Source organism: Arvicola amphibius, chromosome 12 (genome assembly GCF_903992535.2).
Source record: "Arvicola amphibius chromosome 12, mArvAmp1.2, whole genome shotgun sequence".
NCBI classification, from domain to species: domain Eukaryota; kingdom Metazoa; phylum Chordata; class Mammalia; order Rodentia; family Cricetidae; genus Arvicola; species Arvicola amphibius.
The window spans coordinates 86,430,335-86,453,796 of NC_052058.2; the positions used below are offsets into that span (position 1 = coordinate 86,430,335).

At 41.1% G+C, this 23,462-nt stretch overlaps 1 protein-coding gene across 9 annotated transcripts in view; it reads left to right on the plus strand.

Moving 5' to 3' along the window:
- Positions 1-22,764, plus strand: part of Zc3h11a (zinc finger CCCH-type containing 11A) — a 39,359-nt gene extending 16,595 nt beyond the window's left edge. For 7 of the 9 annotated variants that reach the window (XM_042056005.1, XM_038348613.2, XM_038348614.2 and 4 more), the window contains 14 exons: positions 1,241-1,360; positions 2,613-2,736; positions 4,227-4,430; positions 4,541-4,657; positions 4,847-4,927; positions 6,323-6,433; positions 7,508-7,567; positions 9,782-9,880; positions 14,539-15,042; positions 15,892-15,968; positions 17,610-17,937; positions 19,324-19,490; positions 20,382-20,449; positions 20,815-22,764. In XM_042056005.1, the coding sequence (XP_041911939.1) occupies positions 1,241-1,360; positions 2,613-2,736; positions 4,227-4,430; positions 4,541-4,657; positions 4,847-4,927; positions 6,323-6,433; positions 7,508-7,567; positions 9,782-9,880; positions 14,539-15,042; positions 15,892-15,968; positions 17,610-17,937; positions 19,324-19,490; positions 20,382-20,449; positions 20,815-21,073 (2,319 nt within the window). In that variant the 3' untranslated portion in view covers positions 21,074-22,764. The remainder of the gene's footprint in view (positions 1-1,240; positions 1,361-2,612; positions 2,737-4,226; positions 4,431-4,540; positions 4,658-4,846; positions 4,928-6,322; positions 6,434-7,507; positions 7,568-9,781; positions 9,881-14,538; positions 15,043-15,891; positions 15,969-17,609; positions 17,938-19,323; positions 19,491-20,381; positions 20,450-20,814) is intronic. The other 2 variants (XM_038348618.2, XM_038348619.2) reach the window with 2 other exon arrangements.
- Positions 22,765-23,462: the final 698 nt, after the last annotated feature.

Sequence of the window (23,462 nt, forward strand, 5' to 3'; positions counted from 1 at the left end):
AGGTCTGTCCCCTTCTTTGCGTGACCCCTGTGGACCCAACACTAATTAGGCTTGGTAGTAGAAATAGGAGTCTTGAAGTTCATCCTAGCCTTATGTGGCAAAACTTTATCTTAAAAATGTCCAGCAATGGTGGCCATGAAGTTTTTCTGCTGGGTATGCAGCTCAGCCATAGAGCACTTGCAAGCATGAGAGATGTCGGGTTTGGCTTATCGCACTGCAAAAGAAAAGCAAAGCTCTGATAATCCAATTAATATACAGAACTTTATATTAATGATTTGTTTGGATAACAAAGATAACTATATTAGGTATATGTTAATTATACTTACATCACTTATGGCCTACCAACTTTCTTTCTTACTTTCTGTCAAAAGCTACAAATTATTGAAGTCAAGATATATGAAGCCAAAGCCATCTTGAAGATAGGGTGTTTTTCAGAGGATCTGTTCTTGACACCTTGTCATTTTCAGCCCCCATTGTCAGTTGTGTCAATTAGACCAAAAGATATGGGTTAAGAGCTAGGTTCAGGAGAGCTGGGTCTGCTGATGCGTGCTTTCAATCCTCCACTCAGGGAGAGACAGCTTGATTTCTATGAGTTTGAGGCCAACCTCGTCTACATAGGGAGTTCCAGGCCTACCAAGGTTACATAGTGAGACCCTTTCTCAAAAAAACAACAATAAAGAAATAGGCTAGCCGGGCGGTGGTGGCCCACGCCTTTAATCCCAGCACTCGGGAGGCAGAGGCAGGCGGATCTCTGTGAGTTCGAGACCAGCCTGGTCTATAAGAGCTAGCTCCAGGACAGGCTCTAAAGCTGCAGAGAAACCCTGTCTCGAAAAACAAAAAAAAAAAAAAAGAAAGAAATAGGCTAAGGCTGGGGAGATAGCTTAGCTCGGTCAGTAAAGTGTTTATCATGTAAACATGAGAACCTGAGTTCAATGCCCAGATCCACATTTTAAAAAGCCAGCAATAATGGCATGTACTTGCTTTGAGGATGTAGAGGCAGGAGGATCCCTGGGCCTCACTAGCTAATCAGCCTAATATACTTGGGGAGTTCCAGCCAGTGAAATACCCTGTCAAACAGACAGCAAAAAGCAGTAGGTTATTACATATTTATTGCTTTCAGATGGTTGTTACTACATCTTGTTTTTTGCTCTGCTGGTATTTGCTTACTAATTTGTTTAGGTTCTTGGACACTCTTGTAGAAATGTGCCATCGTCCTTACCTGTTTGTTTTTTGTTAACAGGGTGACAGCTGCCCATTTCGTCACTGTGAAGCTGCACTAGGAAATGAAACTGTTTGCACACTATGGCAAGAAGGTCGCTGTTTTCGACAGGTGTGCAGATTTCGCCACATGGAAATTGATGTAAGTTTCCAATTTTTGTTACTGTACGTATTCAGGATCAATACAAAATACAGAGACAGTGGCTAGTGAGGTGACATGACTCAGTAAAAGCCTAGTGGGGTGGGGTGCATACCGTTGCACACATGTGGAGGTCAGAGAACAACCCTGACCTGTAGGAGTCAGTCGTAGTTCCACAGTAGCACAAGTCCTGGAACTTGTGCTGGGATAGTTGGGTTTTGTGGCAAATGCTTGAACACGCTCAGCCATCTTGATGCCCCTGTCTTTTAAATTTCAAAACAGTTACAGGGGCTGGGAGATGGTTCAGAGGTTTAGAGTACTGCCGCTGTTAAGGAAGACCCTGATTTGGTTCCTGTCATCCACTTGATAGCTCATAATTGTCTTAACTTCAGTTTCAGGGGCTCTGATGCCCCTTTTTTACTTCACAGGCATTAGTCACAAGTGTAGTGCTCATACGTACATGTAGGCAAAACTCATACACAGAAAATGAAATATATACATCTTTTTTTTTAAAGTTGCAAACTCAGAGAAAAATGTAAATTCAATATAATTTTTTTCCTGAGCCATTTAAGGATAAATTACTCCCATCCTCTACTTCAGTACCTTGAGTCTTTGCTACAGACAAGGACGGCATTCTCCTGTACAGCAGTAATGCAGCTAGTAAATTAGAAAGGAGAACTGGTATTGACTTATTTTTGTCTTCATACAAGTTTGGCAGCTATCTGATAATATTTTCTATTGAAGGAGCAGGTCCACATTCACACATTGCTTTTGGTGTTGTTATGCTCCGGTCTCATTTATTTGAGGGCAGTGTTCAGCCTTTCTCGCTCTTTCATGACAGTTTTAGGGCAACTGTTCTGTATAATGTCTCTTAATTTGGTTTATTTTTATATTTTTATTACTAAATTATGATTTTATATGTCTCCTTTTTGATTAATTGTGTGTATGTGCTGGTGTGTCTGCATCATATTAAGTAACTTAATAGGAAGGAAAATTATTATAATATCTTACTCTGTATTCTCACCAACTGTATTATCCTGCTTCCCTACATCAAGTGTGGACATTCAGGGTTTTCAGGAGGAAAAAACAGCTCCTTCCACCTCTCCAATGTGCCCTCCTGTGGCAGGGTTTTTAGCTTTGTCTTGAAAACCAACCACAAAATTAATATAATACTTCATTTTTTAACTTGTATTTTTTAACATTTTGTTTTTTTTAAACAAGTTTAACATTTTTAATCAATTTTTCTCTCTTGCAGAAAAAACGAAGTGAAATTCCTTGTTATTGGGAAAACCAGCCAATGGGATGTCAAAAATTAAACTGCGCCTTCCATCACAACAGAGGTCGTTACGTTGATGGACTGTTCCTACCTCCAAGCAAAAGTGAGATTGGTTTTGACTCTAAAAGAGAGCAGTTGCTATTTAGTCAGCCCCCGCCATTCACACTTTTAGTCCAGTGAGAGCAGTGCTAGTTCCGCTGTATAATAAGGAAACAAAACCTTATAAAGTTAGATGATAAGTATGCAGAGAGAATCAAATGTTTCTGTCATGCCAGATTATATTACTATATAATACTTATTTCATTCTTACTTTACTACAAAACCTATAGATGCTTTCAAAAGAACTTAATTCTCTAGACCATGGGTTCTCTGCATGCTCTGTATGATGAAGATTTACTGCATATGGCTCTGGCCATCCATTTACATATTGTGGCCTGTTTTGTATTAATACTGCAGATTTAAATAGTTGAAATAAAGGCCATATGGCCACAAAGCCAAAAATGCTAGCCGTCTAGCTCTGTTGTGGAGACAGGGTTATGTGCTGTAGCCTAAACTGACTTAGAATTTCTGATTCTGACTTAGTTTCCTGAGTGCTGGGATTATAGACATTCACCATAAAATACCTCACATACTAAGTTACTCCAGCTTTTTGTAGGCTATGTAAAAAAATTTTGATATAGGATATCTTTAAAAAAATTTTTCCTCATTGTTCCAGAAATGAGGATCAAACTGAGGATTCCAAACATGCTAGATAAGCCCTCTTCTGCTGAATTATATCCTCAGTCCTAAAATGAATCTTGACTTTACAAAAATCTGTGATTTATTTTCAGTCTCTTAAAATAATTTTTATTTATAAATACTTAGTGTGTATCTTGAGTGTGCATATGCGCACATGCTGTGGAGTGCGTGTGGAGGGCAGAGGATTGTTTGGAGAGACTACTGTGTTTTCGCCTTCCTCCATGTATGTCCTCGGGGCAAGTTTATTTTATCAGGCTTGGCAGCAGGCATCTTTACCTGCAGAGCCATCTTGCTACCTCCCCCCAATGTCCCTTTTAAAGTAATTTCCTAGTGGGCTAATTTTCTTTAGCCACCAAAGAGCCAAAGTAGTAGCTGTGATTTTAGCACTCAGAAAGCTAAGGCAGGAAGACCATGGGTGTGAGGGCCAGCCTGGGTTACAGAGCAGGACAACACCACCAACAGAAACATATCCAGGAGTGGTGATCCATATTTAATCCCAGCTGGGGAAACAGAGGAAGACAATCTCTGTGTGTGTCTTTTGTGCCAAGCAAAAAATTGTAGAACCTCAATTTAAAATGAACTATCTAGAATTTGGAACTAACCTTTGGGTTTGTTGCTTTCATTTCCTACCATCTGTTTATATATAATACAGAGTTACTGGCTCAAAAATACTTTTTTCTTCATGAAGAATTTAGAATGAAAATGGGATTTATTAAGTTTTTTTTTTAAAAAAACATGCTCTTAAGGAAAATGTACCACATTTATCATAAAAAGACAGGGATTTTTGTTGAGTTAGAGTAATAATTTCTCTATGGTAAATTTGTCTTTTTTTTTTTTTTTTTTTCAAACGTTTAGCTGTGTTACCCACTGTGCCTGAGTTGCAAGAAGAAGAAGTAAAGGCTAGCCAGCTGACAGTTCAGCAGAACAAACTGTCGGTCCAGTCTAACCCCTCCCCTCAGCTACGCAGTGTAATGAAAGTTGAAAGTTCAGAAAACGTCCCTAGCCCCACACATCCACCAGTTGTAATCAATGCTGCAGATGATGATGAAGATGATGATGGTATGCTTAGCTCCCCCTTTTTTTAAAATAATAATATAATAGATTAGGAACAGAATTAAAACTCTAGACGTGGTCTTAATTGAACATTTGTCTTAATCTTGGATCTGCAGATCAGTTTTCTGAGGAGGGTGATGAAAGCAAATCGCCTGCCCTGCAGCCCGCTTCTGACGCTCGCAACGGACTGCGAGCGGCTTCTGCCCGCAAACCTGGAGTCAGTTTCAAGCAAGGTAAGAAAAGGCTATCCTGTCTCTAAGCTGTAACTACCTCTGAGAGTCAGTGCACAGATGTGCTGTCCGCAAACTGACACTGCGTACTTTCTCATAAGTCATTACTCAAAGTGTGTTTGAATGCCCGCAGAGAAGATGAAATGCAAAGGACTGTAGTTCCTCATGTGGTTCCCCCCTTGGGTTTCCCAGGTGAATGTTTGAACTTTGGAATAAAAACTCTTGAGGAAATTAAGTCAAAGAAAATGAAGGAAAAATCCAAGAAACAAGGTGGTAAGTCACGAGTTTTGGCATGAATACTTACATGTTACCTGACAAGAGTAATAGATACTTGTGACACTAACACATTTAGCAAATACAGACTCTCCTTCCTATGAGAGTGTTTGAAGTAAGACACAGCCTTCTGGGCCTGCGCTTCAGTTCTTACTGCTCAGGGATAGAGCCATATGATAATGTAAAGAAACCTGGACGTTTAAAGATCAGTTGATGGATTTTTGAAACAGGATTTTAAGATGTATTTATTTAGTTACCACGAATACATTGTTCTGTCTGCATGTCTGCCTGCAGGCCAGAAGAGGGCACCAGATCTCATTACAGATGGTTGTGAGCCACCATGTGGGTGGTAGGAATTGAACTCAGGACCTCTGGAAGAGCAGCCAGTGCTCTTAACCTCTGAGCCATCTCTCCAGCCCTTGAAAAAGGATCTTGATAGGTATCTGGCCATCCTGGAATTCACTCTGCTGTAGACCAGGCCAGCCTTGAGCTCACAGAGATCTGTCTGCCTCTGCTTCCTGAGTTCTGGGATTAAAGGCGTTTACCACCATGCCAAGTTATATTTTAAGATTTAGCTGTAAACGAAGAAGAGCAGTTAAAAGGCATATTAAGGGTCCTGTGGAGATGGTTTTCAGTAAAATGCTTGCTGCACAAGCCTGAGGACTTGTCCTCTAGCCCTAGCACCCATGGAAAAGCTAGGCATGGGTGTGTACTGGTAATCTCGGTTCTGGGGAGACAGAGACAGCCTAGTCTAATCATCAAACCCCAGGTCCTTATAAGACGCTGTCTCTTGAGGAAAGATACCAGAGTTGACCTCTTAGCTCCACATGTACCTTCAACTTCCTAAAAGAAGATAAATGTCATTAGATCCAATGGGGTTCTTAAGAGATGGTAAAAATTTTCTTCTGGGGTTGAAGGAGAGGGAAGCAGATATAGTTCAATAAAATAAAATATTAAAAGTAAGAAAAAAATCACTGAAAGAACCATTGCTAGCCTAGATCTATAATCAACAAAAGTATATTTCAAAATGGGAAAAAAAAGATTTTCTTCTGGAGCGTGCCTCAGTCTATCCATGTAGACTTCCTACTCTAAAATTTAGTCAAGCTTAGTTAATGAAGGGATATATACTAAGTATAGTAAATAGTTGGTTCTGGGGAGTCTGTCCTTAAAGCTTACTCTATAGGAGCCTTGTTTCGCAGATGGGAGTGATGGGATGTCAGTGCTGAAGGCTAAAACTTAGTCTTATCCTTTCTAGTAAATGGAAGATTGAGTGTCTGCTTAAGACAGAGTTCAGACAGCAGAGCAGTCTGACTGGATAATCTTCATAGAATAAAGATTCTTGATTAGGACTAGTTTTATTTTTCATAGGTTATTTATTTGACATTTCTCATTCAGAAGGCTCCTTGGGAGTTTCCAGCACCTTACATCAGCCTCAGCCCAATCCGGGCCCTGAAAAGGAGAATGTCCGGACTGTGGTGAGGACAGTAACTCTATCAAGCAAACAAGGTGAGGTATAGTAGGTCTCCCAGAGTCGTCGGGCTCTACTTTTATGTAATTGGGAACACAAAGTCTTTGGGTGATAATGTTTATTCACTTTAGACTTTTGGAGTACTTAAAGTTTTTTGATCAGATATAAGATCAGAAAATTGATACATTTGACCCTATCATTTAAAAAGTTAGAATTCTTGTTCAGGCAGTCTCACATTTATGTGTATCTAATTTAATATGTTCTCTTTGCTTCAGCAAGTTTATTGACTGCCCATTTTGAGTAAAGAATGTTATTACATCTTTAGAGTGACAGGAAAATATGTTAGTCTTTTTACTAAATTGTTTAAAATCTAATAAGGAATTATCTTAGTTTCGGTTACTATTGCTATGATCAAATACCATGACCAAAAGCAGGTTGGGGAGGAAAGGGTTTATTTGGCTTACACTTCCATATTGCTGTTCATCATGGAAGGAAGTCAGGACAGGAGCTCAAAACAGGACAAGAACCAGGAGTTAGGAGCTGATGCAGAGGTCATGGAGGGGTGCTGCTTGCTGGCTTGCTTCAAATGGCTTGCTCAACCGCTTTCTTATAAAACTCATGACCACCTGCCTGGGGATGACCCACCCACAATGGCCTCTGCCTTCCCCCATCAATCACTAGTTAAGAAAATGCCTTACAGGCGTGTCTACAACCTGATCTTATGAAGGCATTTTTAAATTGATGGTCCTTCCTCTCAGGTGAGTTGAACTTGTCAAGTTGACATAAAGCTATTTAGCATAGGAGTATAACACATTAAATTGTGTGTTTAAATGTTCCATTTGAACCACAAACATTTCAAAGAAGGCTTACTTGCTCATCTGATAATATAAAGTAGCTTTTCAAAGTGCACAGGATAGTTTTAGCCAGGTTCAAAGCCTCTCTCCATGTTTGGCTACTATTAATAATACCATGCTGTTGCATGTTCACTAGACTTGATTATTTTCTTGTTCAATGCGACTGAAGACTTAGATCTAATTTTCAGTATACTTCCTTAGTGGGCTCATATGAATATAAAAGAACTAACTGAACACATTTTATTTTTGTCATTTCAGAAGAGCCCTTGGTTAGACTGAGTCTTACTGAGAGACTGGGGAAACGAAAATTTTCATTGGGTGAGTTAGAGTTGTGTATCTTCTGTGCATTTGTGTGTTAACATGTTACCTTGTTACCAGTACTGTCATACAAGCACCATCAGTATTGACCTGCTGGACTGCCTGTATGCTTGACTCATGACAACATTTATAAAATTCCATTTGTACGTTATAACTTTCATTGAAGCTATAGCCGTTTGAAGTACTATATCTTAATTAGATTATAACTATGATCAATATTTTCTTCTTGGTTATGAGCTAAACCATCTCCAGCCCACAACAAACTTTTAGAAAGAAGGTTCTAGGTTTAGTAATTACAGACTTGAGCCAGGCACGGTGACATGTGCCTTTAATCCCGGCAGAGGCAGGAGGATCTTTGTGAGTTCAAGGCCTATCTGGTCTTCATAGCTATTTCCGAGCCAGCCAAGACTGCTTAGGGAGACCCTTGCCTCCACTTGGGTAAGCTGTTAGATATTTTTGATTGGTTTCTTCTTCCTCCTCCTTCCTTCTTTTTCCCTTTTTAAGACAGGATCTGATCATCTAAACACCACTTGAAGTCTTCATATCCCAGGGATAATAGGCATTGTACGGGGCTGGAGAGATGGCTCAGGGGTTAAGAGCACTGACTGCTCTTCCAGAGGACCTGGGTTCAATTCCCAGTAACCACATGGCAGCACACAGCTGTCGCTCCTATTCCAGGGAATCTGGCATCCTAACACAGACATACATGCAGGCAAAAAAACACCGATACACATAAAATTAAATAAATCTTTAAAAAAAAAAATAGGTGTCATAAATTCTTTTACTTCCTAACTGAATTTACTATGAATTCAGAGTTTGGTGGTCTTTTAGTTAGGGTTACTGTTGTTATGATGAAACACCATGACCAAAAAGCAAGTTGGGGAGAAAAAGCTTTTCATCATCAAAGTAAAAGGACAGAAACTGCAACAAGGCTGGAACCTAGAGCTGGGAGCTAATGCAGAGGCCACGGAAAGTGCTGCTTACTGTCTCAGTCCCCATGGCTTGTTCAACCTGCCTTTTTTGTTATTTGTGTTTTTTTTTTTGTTTTGTTTTTTTTGTTTTTTTTTTTTGTCTTTTTCAAGACAGGATTTCTCTAGCTTTGGAGCCTGTCCTGGAACTAGCTCTTGTAGAACAGGCTGGTCTCAAACTCAGAGATCCTCCTGCCTCTGCCTCCCGAGTGCACCACCCTTGCCTGGGTGGCCTGCCTTTTTATTTATTTTTTAATATTTATTTATTATGTATCTGTGTATATGCCTGCAAGCCAGAAGAGGGTACCAGACCCCATTACAGATGGTGTGAGCCACCATGTGGTTGCTGGGAATTGAACTCAGGACCTTTGGAAGAGCAGGGAGCAGGCAATGAATGCTCTTAACCTCTGAGCCATCTCTCCATCCCCCAGGCTGCCTTCTTATAGACCTCAGGATCACCAGCTCAGGAATGGCACCATTCCCTGATTAAGAAAATGCCTCGCAGCCTGATTTGTTTGTTTGTTTGTTTTTATTTTTGTTTTGCAAGACAGGATTTCTCTGTGTAACCCTGACTGTCCTGGAGCTTATTCTGTAGACCAGACTGACCTCAAACCCAAAGTCGGCTTGCCTCGCCTCCTAAATGCTGGTATTAAAGGTGTATGCCACCACTGCCCTTTTCTACAGCCAGATCTCAGGGAGGCATTTTCTCAAATGAGGTTTCCTCCTTTCAGATAACTCTAGCTTGTATTAAGTTGACATAAAACTATGTGGCACAGGCGGTGAAGACGTTGCTCTCTTCGAGCTTCAGCTTCAGCCAGGGATTATTATCCTCTGTAATTTAGTTACTTGGCAGGTGTTGTTCATATATCTAAGTTTTTTTTTTTTTTTTTTTTTTTCTTTTTTTTTTTTGGTTTTTCGAGACAGGGTTTCTCTGCAGCTTTTTTAGAGCCTGTCCTGGAACTAGCTCTTGTAGACCAGGCTGGCCTCGAACTCACAGAGATCCGCCTGCCTCTGCCTCCCGAGTGCTGGGATTAAAGGCGTGCGCCACCACCGCCCGGCATATATCTAAGTTTTTTGTCTCCTAATTTTTTTCTTTCTAGGACTTTTTTGTTTTTAACATTAAGTTTAAAAGATGGTAAACACCATTTAATGCGGAAAACCTCCAGAATATTTAAGTTGTCTATTTTTTGCTCTTTTTCCACTTTGTTGAAGATTAAAATCTTAAATTAAGTCTCCCTATTTGTAGGTAGTGACAGTGAACCCCCATTAAAGCGAAGCCTTGCACAGAGGCTGGGGAAAAAGGTGGAAGCTCCAGAAACTAACATTGATAAAACACCAAAGAAAGGTAAGTGTTTTTATTCTGACACATTTTGTGTGTGTTTGTAATATTAACAGGTATGGATCCCCATTTGCTCAGGCTGCTTGGGTCCCTGTGTATTACTCAGCAAACAGTTTAGTATTTACTCTGCTTGATTCTGAGTAGCCAATATTAACAGCTAATGCTTGTCAACAACCTGGAGTAAGAGACTGCTGAAAGATCGGCATTGTGAAGATACTGTGATTGAATCTGTAACAGGAAAGAAAATAATGATTCATGAACTTGTTCTAATAGAGTAACAAACTTTTGAAAGGTTATTTTAAAGGTATCAAGCTAGTGGGATAGCTCAGCTGGTAAAAGTACTTGCCGCTGTATGGTGCCTGTGTTTAATTCACGCAGCAACAGTGGAAGGAGAGAACTGATAACTGAAAGTTGTCTCTGGGCTCCCTACGTGTCCAGAGTGGGGCTGAGTGTAGTGACCCACACCTTTAATCCCAGTACTCAGGAGGCAGAGGCAGGTGTATCTCTGTGAGTTCAAGTCCAGCCTGTTCTACATAGTGAGTTCTAGAGCAGCCAGAGCTATATAATGAGACTCTGTCTCAGGAAAAAAGAGGAGTGAGGTGCATTTATTTATTTTTTTAATCTATCGATCTATTTACTTATTTTTGGTTTTTTGAGACAGGGTTTCTCCATAGCTTTGGAGCCTGTTCTGGAACTAGCTCTTGTTGGTCTCGAACTCAGAGAGATCTGCCTGCCTCTGCCTTCTGAGTGCTGGGATTAAAGGCGTGCATGACCACTGCCCGGCCAAAGTTAAAGGCAATTTTTTTTCCCTTTTTCTTTCTTTCTTTCCTTCCTTCCTTCCTTCCTTCCTTCCTTCCTTCCTTCCTTCCTTCCTTCCTTCCTTCCTTCCTTCCTTCCTTCCTTCTTTCTTTCTTTCTTTCCGAGGTGCCTTTAATCCTGGCACTTAAGCAGGGGCAGGTGTGGATAGGTCAGCCAGGGCTATGTAGAGAAACCCTGTCTCAAACAAAAATGAACAAAAAATCTTATTGGTAAAAACATTAAAAAGGGATCAAAGAGTGGGATTGCTTTTTAGACAGTTATCTGGCTTGTGTTATTGAGAGACATTAGAAGGCAACGTGCTGCTAGGGCTGTGAACTGTTAAATAGTCCAGATAGGATTGCTGGGATAGTGCTTGCTGTTTCAGAAAAATTAAGGGGTTTCTTTTTGTTTCTTTCTGGTACCACATCTGGCAGCTGACAACCACCTGTAACTCTAGCTTCCTGCGATCTGATACCCTCTTCTGGCTTCTTAGGCACATTCACACATGTGACATACACCAACATAGACATATAGAAATAGCCAAAAGTAAACCTTGAAAAAAATCTATGATTGTTCAAGCAAATAGGCTTTAGTGGTGTAGATGAGTCTTTCAGTCAAGGTGTTCGGGGTGTTAATTGTTGTATGTGAAGGAGAGAATTTTGTTGGCAAGCCAAGGTTTCAATGGACTGATTGTATCTAATTTGGCTTCTCTGTTTTCTATGAGTCCATGTAGTAAATAGTTTAAGCTTTGAAGAAGCTAAGTTGTGATAGTGCCCTCAGTTTGATGATCCCTACTACCCTTAAAAACAAAAATATTTTAGGATTTGTGGTCCAAAATCTCTGTCACATTTACTCAGTTGTGCTGTTGTGGTGTGAAAGCAGCCGTATGTAATGTGAATTTGTAAATGAATGAATGGCTGTGTTCCTGGGGAAATGTTTAGCTAGATTCAGGCTGTGTCCTGTAGTTGCTTAGCCTGCTAATCTGAACGGCGGGCTGTAGACCAGCATTGTTGTTCCAGTTTCTTAGTCTTTCACATGAATTTATTTTGGCTTTGTCTTCAAAAGATTTTTGTTTTGATTTCTCTTTCTCTCTCTCTTTGTCTCTTTTAAACTTAATTTTTTTTAGGCTACTCTGGATTTTTCTAATGAATCTGGGCTTTTTGCTTGTTTGCTTGCTTGCTTAGTTTTGTTTCTGTATTGTTTTTGGGATGCTGGAACTCAAACCCAGACCCTATGCATGCTAGGCAAGCCGTATTCAGTGACGTGTATCCACTACTCCAGTCCTTATATTTCTACCTTAATGATTTCTCCCATAGTTCATTGTTGCTTTTCATATTTGTTAATCTAGGCCTGGCAGTTTACTGTGCTGTCTAGTAGTGTGGTGTTTGACTATTCTTTTAGAGTTATTTCTATCATGTTTAAACATATCTACTGAAATAGATTCTCACAAAAATTCTTAAAGATTACTCTGTTATGGTGTTCTTTTATTATTATTATTAGTGTAGATTAATTCTGTTTTTAATGTCTATCATTTCAGTGAAATTTTGCTGTGATGAAAAACAAGAACTAACTATGTTGTGTGATGTGTTTTGCTCTTTTGACTTTTGGAGGGGCCCACCACCCAGCTCCCAAATAAATCACACATGAAGGCTTATTCTTACTTATGAATGCCGGGCCTTAGCTTAGCTTGACTTGTTTCTCATCACCTTTTCTTAGCTTAAATGATCCTGCCTGCCTTTTGCCTCTGGGCATTTTCCTTTTCTTATTTCTGTATGTTTTACTTTCACTCTTACTCCGTGGCTGACCGGCTGGCCCTTGATGTCCTCTTCCATTTGTTCTCTGTTGCTTTTCCTCTTCCAGATCTCTCCTCCTATTTATAGTGACTGCCTGCCAGCTCCACCTGTCCTTGCTCCTGTCTCACTATTGGCCTTTCAGCTCTTTATTAGACCATCAGGTGTTTAGACAGGCAAAGAATCACAGCTTCACAGAGTTTACAGCATAAACAGAAGTCACACACTTGAAAATAATATTCCCCTAACACCATGTACTTTCTTTAGAGTGATAATTTTGAGATTAGCATGTCATTGTGAAATGGAAGGAAAAAAATTATAATTATTTTTTCAGATTTATTTTATTTCAGATTTATGTGTGAATTGCCTGCATGCATGTAGGTGTATCGCATATATGCCTGGTGTTTGTAGAGGTCAGAATAGGGTATCAGATACCCTTGGAACTGGAGTTTCAGATAGTTGTGAGCCACCATATGGGTACTGGGAATTTAACCTGGACCCTCTTCAAGAATAACAAGTATTCTTAACCACTTAGCCATCTCTACAGCCCCACCATCATTTAAAGAAATCTAATGAGAAGGTAGTTGTGATAGCCTTTTATCTCAATACTCATAAAACTGAGTTTGAGGCCACTATATTCCACCAGGACCCTATCACAAAAGACTTACCTGCTCGAAACATAAAGAGATAATTCATTATTTGAGTACTTGCTTTGTCATGGGTACTTTGCTATGTGGTTCAGCATCAGTTGTTCTCCGAAAGCATCTAGTATGTTTGGAGGCTTAGGCAATTCCAGGACTCTAATCAGTGCTATCACTAGAGAAAGTCACTGTACCAGAAGGATGAGAATCCAGTTGAACTGAGTTCAAACCTTTAAATAAACCATTTAAACAAGAGCAGCAAAACTGGTGCGGCATGGTGGTCCACACCTATAGTCCAAGCAATCCGGAGGATTGCTCTAAATTTGGGCTTAAATTGGACTATGTCATATTAGGGCTCCCAGGCTGACCTAGGTGACAGAGACAGAATGAGATTGGTAGGAAATGCCAAGTTCACAAAGTTCCAGAACATGCTATATTAGGAGTTTGGGGTGTTTTTTTGTTTGTTCGTTTTTTGTTTTTATTTTTTTTTTTTTTTTTTTTTTTTTTTTGGTTTTTCGAGACAGGGTTTCTCTGTGGCTTTGGAGCCTGTCCTGGAACTAGCTCTTGTAGACCAGGCTGGTCTCGAACTCACAGAGATCCGCCTGCCTCTGCCTCCCGAGTGCTGGGATTAAAGGCGTGCGCCACCACGGCCCGGCCGTTTTTTGTTTTTAATATAATTAAAATCTCTTACTGGTTAGTCTGCGTGCATGCGTGTGTATCATCTCTTTTTTAATTCTACATTAATTCGTTATTTCTTTTCTTAGCCATCTAGTAATGGGAATGATTGTCTAATGTGACATTTGTTCTATATTTTAAACAGATATAGAACAATCTTTTGAGGGCTGGGGGATGCAAGTTGGGTTTGTGGCCCTTGGGTTTTTTGGGTTTTGTTTTGTCTTGTCGCTTGTTTTATTTCCCTCTCCTGTTGGTGTGTTAATGTCACTTCATGAAAAGTTTGCTTTGCTTAGTTTCTAGACCATGATTAATATTTTCACTGAGTGCAGCAGTTTCCATTGCCCTACTTCCTGACAACTCGTTCAGTCACTGGTGTTTGTCAGACTATAGACTACATCCGGGCAGAGATGTGCTTGGCTTACTACCCTGCTTCTAGTGATGTGTCCAGCACAAGTTTTATATATATATGAGGGAATGGAGGACTCGTTGCTGCTTTCACTTAAGGTTTATGATGATGCAGGGTTTCTGCACTAATAAATGATTTTCAGCCATTTGTATTATGTTTCTATGTATTTCTGGATAGAAATACAAATCAGTAGGTTTGTCTCTAGAGATTTTTTTGCAGTTATCTACAATCAAGACTGAAACTAATGTTGAACATGAGCAACGGACACGTCTCTCCCTTGTATTGTTCTTCTCTTAGGGAGATCATAAGACATTAAGAAACGAGAGTATAAAAATATGTTCTTTCCCAAAACAGAGAGAGTTAATAAAGCTGGTGAGATCCACGTGAAGACATTGGAAGAAATTCTTCTTGAAAGAGCCAGTCAGAAACGTGGAGAGTTGCAAACTAAACTGAAAACCGAAGAACCTACACGGGCTGATGATTCTCCATCAGGAGCAAAAAGCTCTTCCTCCTTGCGGATCAAAACTTTCTCTGAGGTCCTAGCTGAAAAGAAACATCGGCAGCAGGAAATGGAGAAGCAGAAGTCCAAAAAGGACACAAGCTGCCCCAAGTTGACAGCAGATACTGAAGTGAGAAAGACAGTGACTCCACCACCTGTTGCAGTCAGCAAAGGACAGCCAGGGGAGCCCGCAGGAAGAGCCAGGCCTGTGCAGGAGGTGCATATTAAGACGCTAGAAGAAATTAAACTGGAGAAGGCCCTGAGGGTACAGCGGAACTCTGAGAGCAGTGCCAGCTCCCGGCCTCAACCTGAGACTGTCCCGGGGGCAAAGAGACTGCTCCGCATCGCCAAAAGAGCAGGTCTGTACAACCCCTCCAAGCAGCAGTACTATTCTAAAACATAGGGCAAGACCAGCAGGAGCCTAGGTAGTTGTTTGAGAACTTTTCCTAACTGGGGAAATTTGAGTCAGCAGATTCACTAGAGTAAGCTGTTTCCAGTAGCAGTTGGTAGTGCTACAGTATGTTCTGTTTTTTCCGAGACAGGGTTTCTCTGTAGCTTTTTTTTTAGAGCCTGTCCTGGAACTAGCTTTTGTAGACCAGGCTGGCCTCGAACTCACAGAGATCCGCCTGCCTCTGCCTCCCGAGTGCTGGGATTAAAGGCGTGCGCCACCACCGCCCGGCTGTTCTGTTTTCTTGAGGTTGTAGATGCCTCATCTCTTAGCTATGAGTTTCTTCTTGTTTCCATTATTACTGTCTGAGTTTCCTTTCTGTGCTGTGATAAAACACTGTCCAAAAGCAGCCTAGGGTGGGGAGTATTACTTGGTTTACGCTTCCTGATCACAGGTTCTTCATTGAGGGAATTTAAGGCAGGAACTGAAGAATGGGCCATGGAGGAATATTGCATACTGGCTTGCTCTCCATGCCTTGGCTCAGTTTGCCTTTTTATATAATCCAAGACCACTTGCCCAGGGGTGGCACTGGTCACAGTGGGCGGAACCCTCCTGCATCAATAACCAATCAAGAAAATGCTCCACAGGATAGTTTGATGGAGGCATTTTCAGAGCTGAGTCTTCCTCTTCCCAGATGGCGTAGCTTCTGGTGACAGAAAAGCTAACCAGTGCAATTGTATTCATTTTAAGAAAACTTATTTCAGTTCATTTCTCACATCCTGATTAAAGCAATGGTGTTTTTTTCTTAATGTGAATATAGGTGCAAAAGAAGAGAAAAAACTCGAACCTGAAGACATTGCTTCTCAGAGCAGTGTTACTAGGCCAGAGGCTGGTGAGGTGAGTCAGTCCGACAATGTCCTTGGCAGACCAGCGGGAGGGGATTATGTATGCTTTTCGTTTTAGCCTACAGTAGACTTCTGTGAACGGTTTCATTGGTAGGCTGAGTTTGGTTTTTGTTCTTTAGTTTGGAGAGTTTTGGAGACGATTTCCCACTATGTTGTTTGAAGTCTGCCTGACTCAGCTGGCCTCATCCACTGTGCTGCACTACAGTGCCCAGTACTGTGGTCACAATTTTTTATGGAAGTTTTTTTTTGTTTGTTTTGGGGTTATCTTTTTGTTTGATTTTTGGTTTTTAACATAAGGTTCTGTGACCCTAGCTGACCTAGATAGAACTCACTGTGTAGGCCTGACTGGCCTCCAGCTCACATAGATCTGCCTGCTTCCTTCTATTTGCTGGGATTAAAGGTGTGTGCCACTACCGCCCAGCATCTATGAAAGATTCTTACAGTTCTCTGTATGTTAGTTTTCTTTGTTCTCATAGTGTTTTAACTGACCATTGATATTTTACTGCATGTCATGTAAAATTTGTCCTTTTTCCTCCAAGATTTACTTGCTTTATATATGTCAGTATTCACATGTGTGTGTTCACATGTGTGTGCGTGTGGACACAACTGCAGAGGACAGAGGAAGACGTAGATCCCTGGAGCTGGAGTTAGAGATGGTGTGAGCTGATGTTTCTGTGTTTGTAACTGAAACTGGGTTCTTTGCAAGAGCAGCAAGTATTCTTAACCTCTGAGCCATCTCTTCAGCTCCCAGTGTTTTGAGACAGTGTCTTATATAACTCAGGCCAGCTTCAGGCTAACTTTATGTAGCCAAAAACTTTGAACTGATTCTCTTGTCTCTGCTACCACTGCTGCGATTACTGGTATGTGCCAACACATCTAACTAGGATTTTTCTTTTTAAGAAAATGAACGGGCTTGAGAGATGGCTCTTCCAGAGGTCCCGACTTCAGTTCTCAGCAGACACATGGTGGCTCACAACCATCTGTAACAAGATCTAATGCCCTCTTTTGGCCTATAGACAGAACAGTGTATACCTAATAAAAAGGAGAGAAAAAAAGGAAGGAAGAACAACGCAGGCATGATAGCACAAGATTGTAATCAATCCCAGACTATGGGATTGCAAAGGCGGATCTTGAGTTGAGGTCATTCTGAGCCATACAGTCAGAACTTTTTTTTCAACAAAACAAAGGACAAATGCTATAATAATTTTTCTACTAGATTTCCTTTAAGCTTTTTGTTACGTAAGTGAATTTAATGCTCAACTCAGGTTGAGAACTGTACAATATATCATTTTTGCAGCCTACTCTATCTTTAGTAATTTCTTAAGGTGTTTGTTTTTACTGTCTATAATATTCTAACTTGTGACTATTAGCTCTTTCTGGATATTGACAAAAATCTTTTTTAGTAGTCATTTGTGTTTCCTTGGGGTCATAATTAGTCTGTAGAATATGAATTTTTCTATTCACACATCTTCATTTCTAATCTTTAACACTTAACAGTATATCTTCTGTTTAATATCAAATAATGAGCTTCCTTATTATTCTGAATCATGTGATATTCTGCCTAAGCTAGATACTCACTCAGCACTATAAATGAGAAAGTAGGTTCTAATTCTTTGATTGGATTTTTCCACAGAGTTCAGATGAGGCCATAAGTGATCCCACAAAAATCCCAGTCAGTAGATGTGACACTGTCAGAGAGAAACATGCTGAGAAGCAGCAGGAGACCGAAGCCTCACAGAAAGAGAAGCCAGCCGTGACCCCTGTCCAGGGAGACGGGGCCTCTTACTATACCCGAGTGGTGGGGAAACCAGTACTCACTGCTGTGTCAGGTGTCACACGGCACTTGGCTAAGCGGCTCCCCACGGAGTCATCCCAAAAGGGGGAGGTAGAAGCCTCTGGAATTGGGGACTCAATACTGAACGCGAAATGTGCAACACAGACTTTGGAAAAAAGGAGTAAAGGTGAGTGATTTTACCTTTATCGTGGCACAATGACCAAATTTCAGTAACTCTGGCGACTGTGGGGTCGAATCTCGTATGTACTAAGGTCACACCAACAGGTAGTAGTAATACAGTGATCTGCAAAGATGAAACGTAGGCATGGTTCTTTTCTCACAACTTACACTGCTGGGTTTGTTTTGTTGGTTGGTTTTGCTTTCTTTGGGGCTGGAGATGTATGTAATTCGGTTGTTAGTGCTTATCTAGCATGCACAAAACCCTGGATTCCATTACAGCACCACAGGAAAACCATGTCTGGTGGTACACACCTGTAATCCCAGCTCAGTCTATATTAGGGTTCTCTAGAGGAACAGAACTAATAGAATGAACGTAGATGAGGAATTTATTAAATTGGTTTACATGATACAGTCTGGATAGTTCCACAGAGGCTGTCCTACATTGAAGAGGGCAACTGAGATTGAGTGCCTCAACTTTGTAAGTCAGCCAGTTGTATGATGAGAGTTTGAGTTTGGTTTTTGGCAACTTGAATCCCTGTGGTGGAGGAAGATTCTCTTTCAGGGTACACTTTGAATGCTCTGGATTGTTCATGTGCATCTGGAGAATTTTATCATAGAACTCATGCTTTTCCTCTGTGGCTCTATCCTTATAGAGAGATACTGACCCCAACCATGTGTTTTCTTTATTGTCCCGCAAACACTCAAAGTTTTATGTTCAGTTACCAAATCCTTGCTCTTCTCAAGAGATGAAGCAAGATGGGAGACAGGAAGAACAGAAGTTCACAATCAACCTCAGCTACATGATTAGAGGGAAGAAAAACATAAAAGCCCCATTTAGAACTTTCGCTGTGCATTTAGAACTTCCACTGTGCGTTTAGAACTTCCGCTGTGCGTTTAGAACTTCCGCTGTGCGTTTAGAACTTCCACTGTGCATTTTTCTTCTGGTGTTTTGAATAGGGTCTTATTATACAGTCCCGTCTGGCCTCAGACTCAATTTGCCCTCAGCCTTCTGGGTGCTGGGATTACAAGTGTGCAGCTGTATACACTTTTCCTCTTGTTTTGCAGAAGAAAATACCATGGGATATGATGTGTATCATTGTGATCTATATGGTAGATCATTTTCATTCAGGCTGTTCGCTCTTTTGGTACTGCTTTTTTGTTGTTTGTTTTTAAGACCAGTTCTCTATGTAGCCCTGGCTGTCCTGGCACTTGCTATATCTGGTCTCATATTCAGCAGAGCTCCTTCTGCCTCTGCCTCCCAGTGCTGGGATATACCACCATGCCTGGCAATTTTGTTAGTATTTCTACTCCTAAATCCGTATCTTACTCTGAGTTACTCTATATGTGAAAGAGATCATCTAGTTGCTAATCAGATATGTTCTGTCTCCTGTAGCCAAACCCAAAGTAAATGTGAAGCCATCTGTGGTCAAGGTTGTTTCATCTCCTAAAGTGGCTCCAAAACGGAAGGCAGTGGAGGTGCACCCTGCTGTCATTGCAGCTGTGAAGCCACTCAGTGCCAGCAGTGTCCTGCAGGAAAGCCCCACCAAGAAAGCAGCTGTGGTGAGTTGATCCATTCCAGTGGTATTGGACTCTGTGGTGGGATTGCCCTTTGGCACTGTCTCTGTTTGTGTTTCACACTTCTGCCTTTTCCTGAGCACTGGGTTCCTTAGACTGTTACTGTAGTCACTAGAGTCTAGTTGAGATTGGAGAAGTGGCGGGCAGTGTTTGGAAGCTGATTTTCTGTGGCAAGGTACTTACATTTTCAGCCTCTGCATCATTGGTTCTTGGGTTCCCAGTTTAAAGAATGGTAGCCACTGGGCTGAAGATATAGCTCAATGAAACCACCTACCATGCAAGATCCTGGGTTACCAGAGATCTTCAACACTGCCAAAACAAAAAACCAGCCATGATTCTAAGTAGGCAACAAAAGAAAATATGCTGGGGGTAGGGGAGACAGGGGTGAGACACCTGAAGCTAGACAGTGGGAAGGCAGAGGCAGGTAGAACTCTGAGTTCAAGGTCAACCTGGTCTACCCTGAGAGGTCTGGTACACCCAAGGCTATGTAGTCAAGCCCTGTCTCAAAAAGTAAAATAAAAGTCTTGTAGGTTTGATGGTGAGAGTGCCTTGCTATACAAATATGAGGCCCTGAGTTTGAATCCCTTGGCACCTATATAAAAAAGCCATCGTGACCATATACGTGCCTGTAATTCCAACATTGTGGACTAGAGACAGGTAGATCCCAAGAGATCACTGACCAGCCAGCATAACTTGAAACCATGAGCTTGAGGTTCACTAAGAGACTGATTTCCACAAAAGTGAAGCAGAGAAGAAGAGAAGGCTCCTCTTGACAGCCTCCTCTGGCTCTACCTACTTACACATGGGCCCTTGGACATCATACACACACCCCAAAAGTGGAAGCATAACTCTCAGTGATTTACTCTTTGTTTGTAGGCTGTGGTCCCACTTCTCTCCGAGGATAAATCCGTCGCCATGTCTGAGACAGAAAACCCTAAGGACAGGTATTGTCTTCTTAACCAAGCTTCAGGCCATTACTGATTTGGCTCTTTATCAAAAAATGCGATAAGTCAGTGAACATTTACAGGTTAGCTATCTCTAAAGCTAACTCCACACTGAGGGCAGAAAGACAATGAAATTTGAAGTCGCTGTTCGTCAGTGCTGCTGTTGGTATTTGCCTTTATTGAAAAGGTAATCTTAAATACTTGGCTACATTCAAAAGATACTTGATTCCAAATTAGTGAAACAATTTTTTTGTGTGTCTCTTCAGAAACAACTTTTCGTTACCTCTGTCCCTGAGGCTGCACAGTCTTTTAACCATGCAGGAAGGACACAGCTGGTCTAACAACACTGTGCTTTCCACTTACAGTTCTGTGCTGCCGTCAACCCAGTCTTCTGCAGAGCCTTTGCTCCCAGAAGGGTCTGGCCCTTCTTCGTCCCAGGTAGCAACCAAACCTCGCCGACTGAGCTCTGCCTCGACAGGAAAGCCTCCACTCTCTGTGGAAGATGATTTTGAGAAACTAATATGGGAAATTTCAGGAGGCAAATTAGAAGCTGAGATCGACTTGGATCCTGGGAAAGATGAAGATGACCTTCTGCTTGAGCTGTCAGAGATGATTGACAGCTGAAGGTGAAAGTAATGGTGAGGACGCTTTAAAGGAAAAAAACTCACCAAAAACTGGACTTATTTTCATCTATTCTAACATTTACCTGAGGTGATAATTTCTTTAGTCTCAAATTTTGCCCAAATCAAAAGTATACCTCTGAAGTACCTGTATGTGTCCTGGATTCCCTTGGGGGTCGGATCTTTTACATCCCTTGATAACTGTTTTGTCCATTGGATACCATTATTTAGCACCTGTGAGAAGAAAGTTCTGTAATGCCCTTCTCTGCACATGAGACTGAGCTCCAAATGAAACGGTGCAGGAGGACTGACTCGGCGGCTCCTGGGGTGTTTGTCAGCGGCTATCTTCCCCTTTGCTGTGTTATTTATGCACTGTCTTAATATTATCAGAGAGCTGCTAACCATTGTGGACCAAATGTCATGCTACCACTAAACAAAAAACCCACTCCGTCTGTGTTAAATTGTATGTCTTTTTAAAGGTATTTGGAGATTCGTCTAAGCTTTAAAGAGGGCCGAGCGGCTCGAGAACCTGAGATACGGACATAACTCTGGACCTGGCCCTGTTGCATTAGCTGCTCCGTAAGCCTCTGAAGAGCAATAGCTAATTTATTATTACTGTAATTTTTTAAAGGCTTTAAAGTGCCTCAGGGGTCCCCTGAAACTAATTTTCTACTTCCGGGACCCCTGGATTCTTTATAAGAGGAGGCGACATGGCTAGGGAATTCTTTTTTAGTATGAAAACTGTCCCTTTCCTTCAGTACCTTTCTCCTGGCATCGAATTATCACAGAGACAGCAAATTGATAAATTTCATAATTTCTAACTCTCCCAGAAAACTCCTCTTGCCTAGTATTTATTGATGTGCTTTAACCATGGGAAGAGGAGAAAACAAAACAAAACAAACTCATTCAAGCTGCCAGTATTGATCTACGGACTGTAGCAGTACCCAGTACACCGGGCTGTGTGCAGGGATGGCGAGATGCTCTGGGGTGTATTGGATACCTCCAGTTTCTTCATTTCTGGATTGAGTTTTCTTTTCTCAATGTTGTTCTTCATATCACCTCAAGGTTTAGACTTGTGAAGAAACAAGTCTCATGAGGGTAATAGTCTTGAAATGAGACACTGTACAGAATTGGAAGGCGGAAAGAAAGACTTGTTCATTGTGATACTTTCTGTAGGTGGCCAGTTTGTTTCTCATAGGGAAATCCTGGATCACCTGTCATGTTGGCTCCTAAGGAACTGCTGTTGTAAGCGGCTCATCAAGAGTTGAAGTTCATGTAGCCTTGTTGGGAATATGGAAAAAGGAAGAAAGCCACAGGACTGCCCATTCAGTCTGGGAAGATCTGGATGATTCTGCACACGCAAAAAAATGACTTGAAATTTCTGTATAGACACTTGTACCGATCCATCTTCAGCTGACTGAATGTTGTCAGATAGCCCTTCTCCAAAGCGGGGTGGAGTCTTCTGCTTTCACCATGCGTTTATAAACAAGTTTCCTTTTTTGAACTGACCTATAGATTGTAGGTCCCTTTTGTATATAACCTCTATTCTCTATTCTTTTGCTTTAAAAAAAAAAAGTCTGTTCATATTTAATGCCCTGTATTAGTCAATGATTTGTGTTCAACATTATTTGAACCATTTGCCATTACCGAAAGAGAAATACTTATTTGTGTTTTAAATAAAACTTATATAGGAAATACTTAGTTCTTATCATTGTATTTTCAGATTTTAATATTCAGTGATTGAGAATTTCAAGCATGAGGATGGAAGGAAAGATGTAATTAGAAGAGTGTGGTTTCAGTCTGCACACTACTTATTGTTACAAAGATACGTGGAAAGTTTTAGCAACCAAAGAACATGAGGTTTTTTTGTTTTTTCCCTAGTAGCCTAATAGTTCTCAGACTGAGGCTGTAACTCAGCAGGGGACCAACCTGGTGCTGTCCCCACATATCCTGGAAAGTCCATCAAGTTGAATGACCTTTTCTTGTACATTTCTTAATGGTTATAGACTAAATACTGCAGCTTGGCTCTGCCCAAAATTTGGAGATGATTTTACAGTTTGTATCTTCTTAAGATTGGACCAGATGTGGAGGCACACGCCTTTAATCCCAAGCAGAGAGGCAGGAGGGGCTCTGAGTTCCAGGCCAGAAAAGAAAAGAAAAAGCCAGATTAAAGTCTGAAGATCTGACCTTAACAGTGTAGTCTCTCCTGTGACTCAGCATACATTCTTGTCTCTGCCGGTCACAGGGGCTCCCATAGAGAGAAGGCTAACACTGTAACCACACAAAGCATGGATCAGACTCCTGCGATCCCGTTCTGAAACTATTGCTTCATTCCGTCTGAATTATTCTGCAGCTATTTAAGTGTGATACCTTTGAATTTGTCAGTTTAGTAG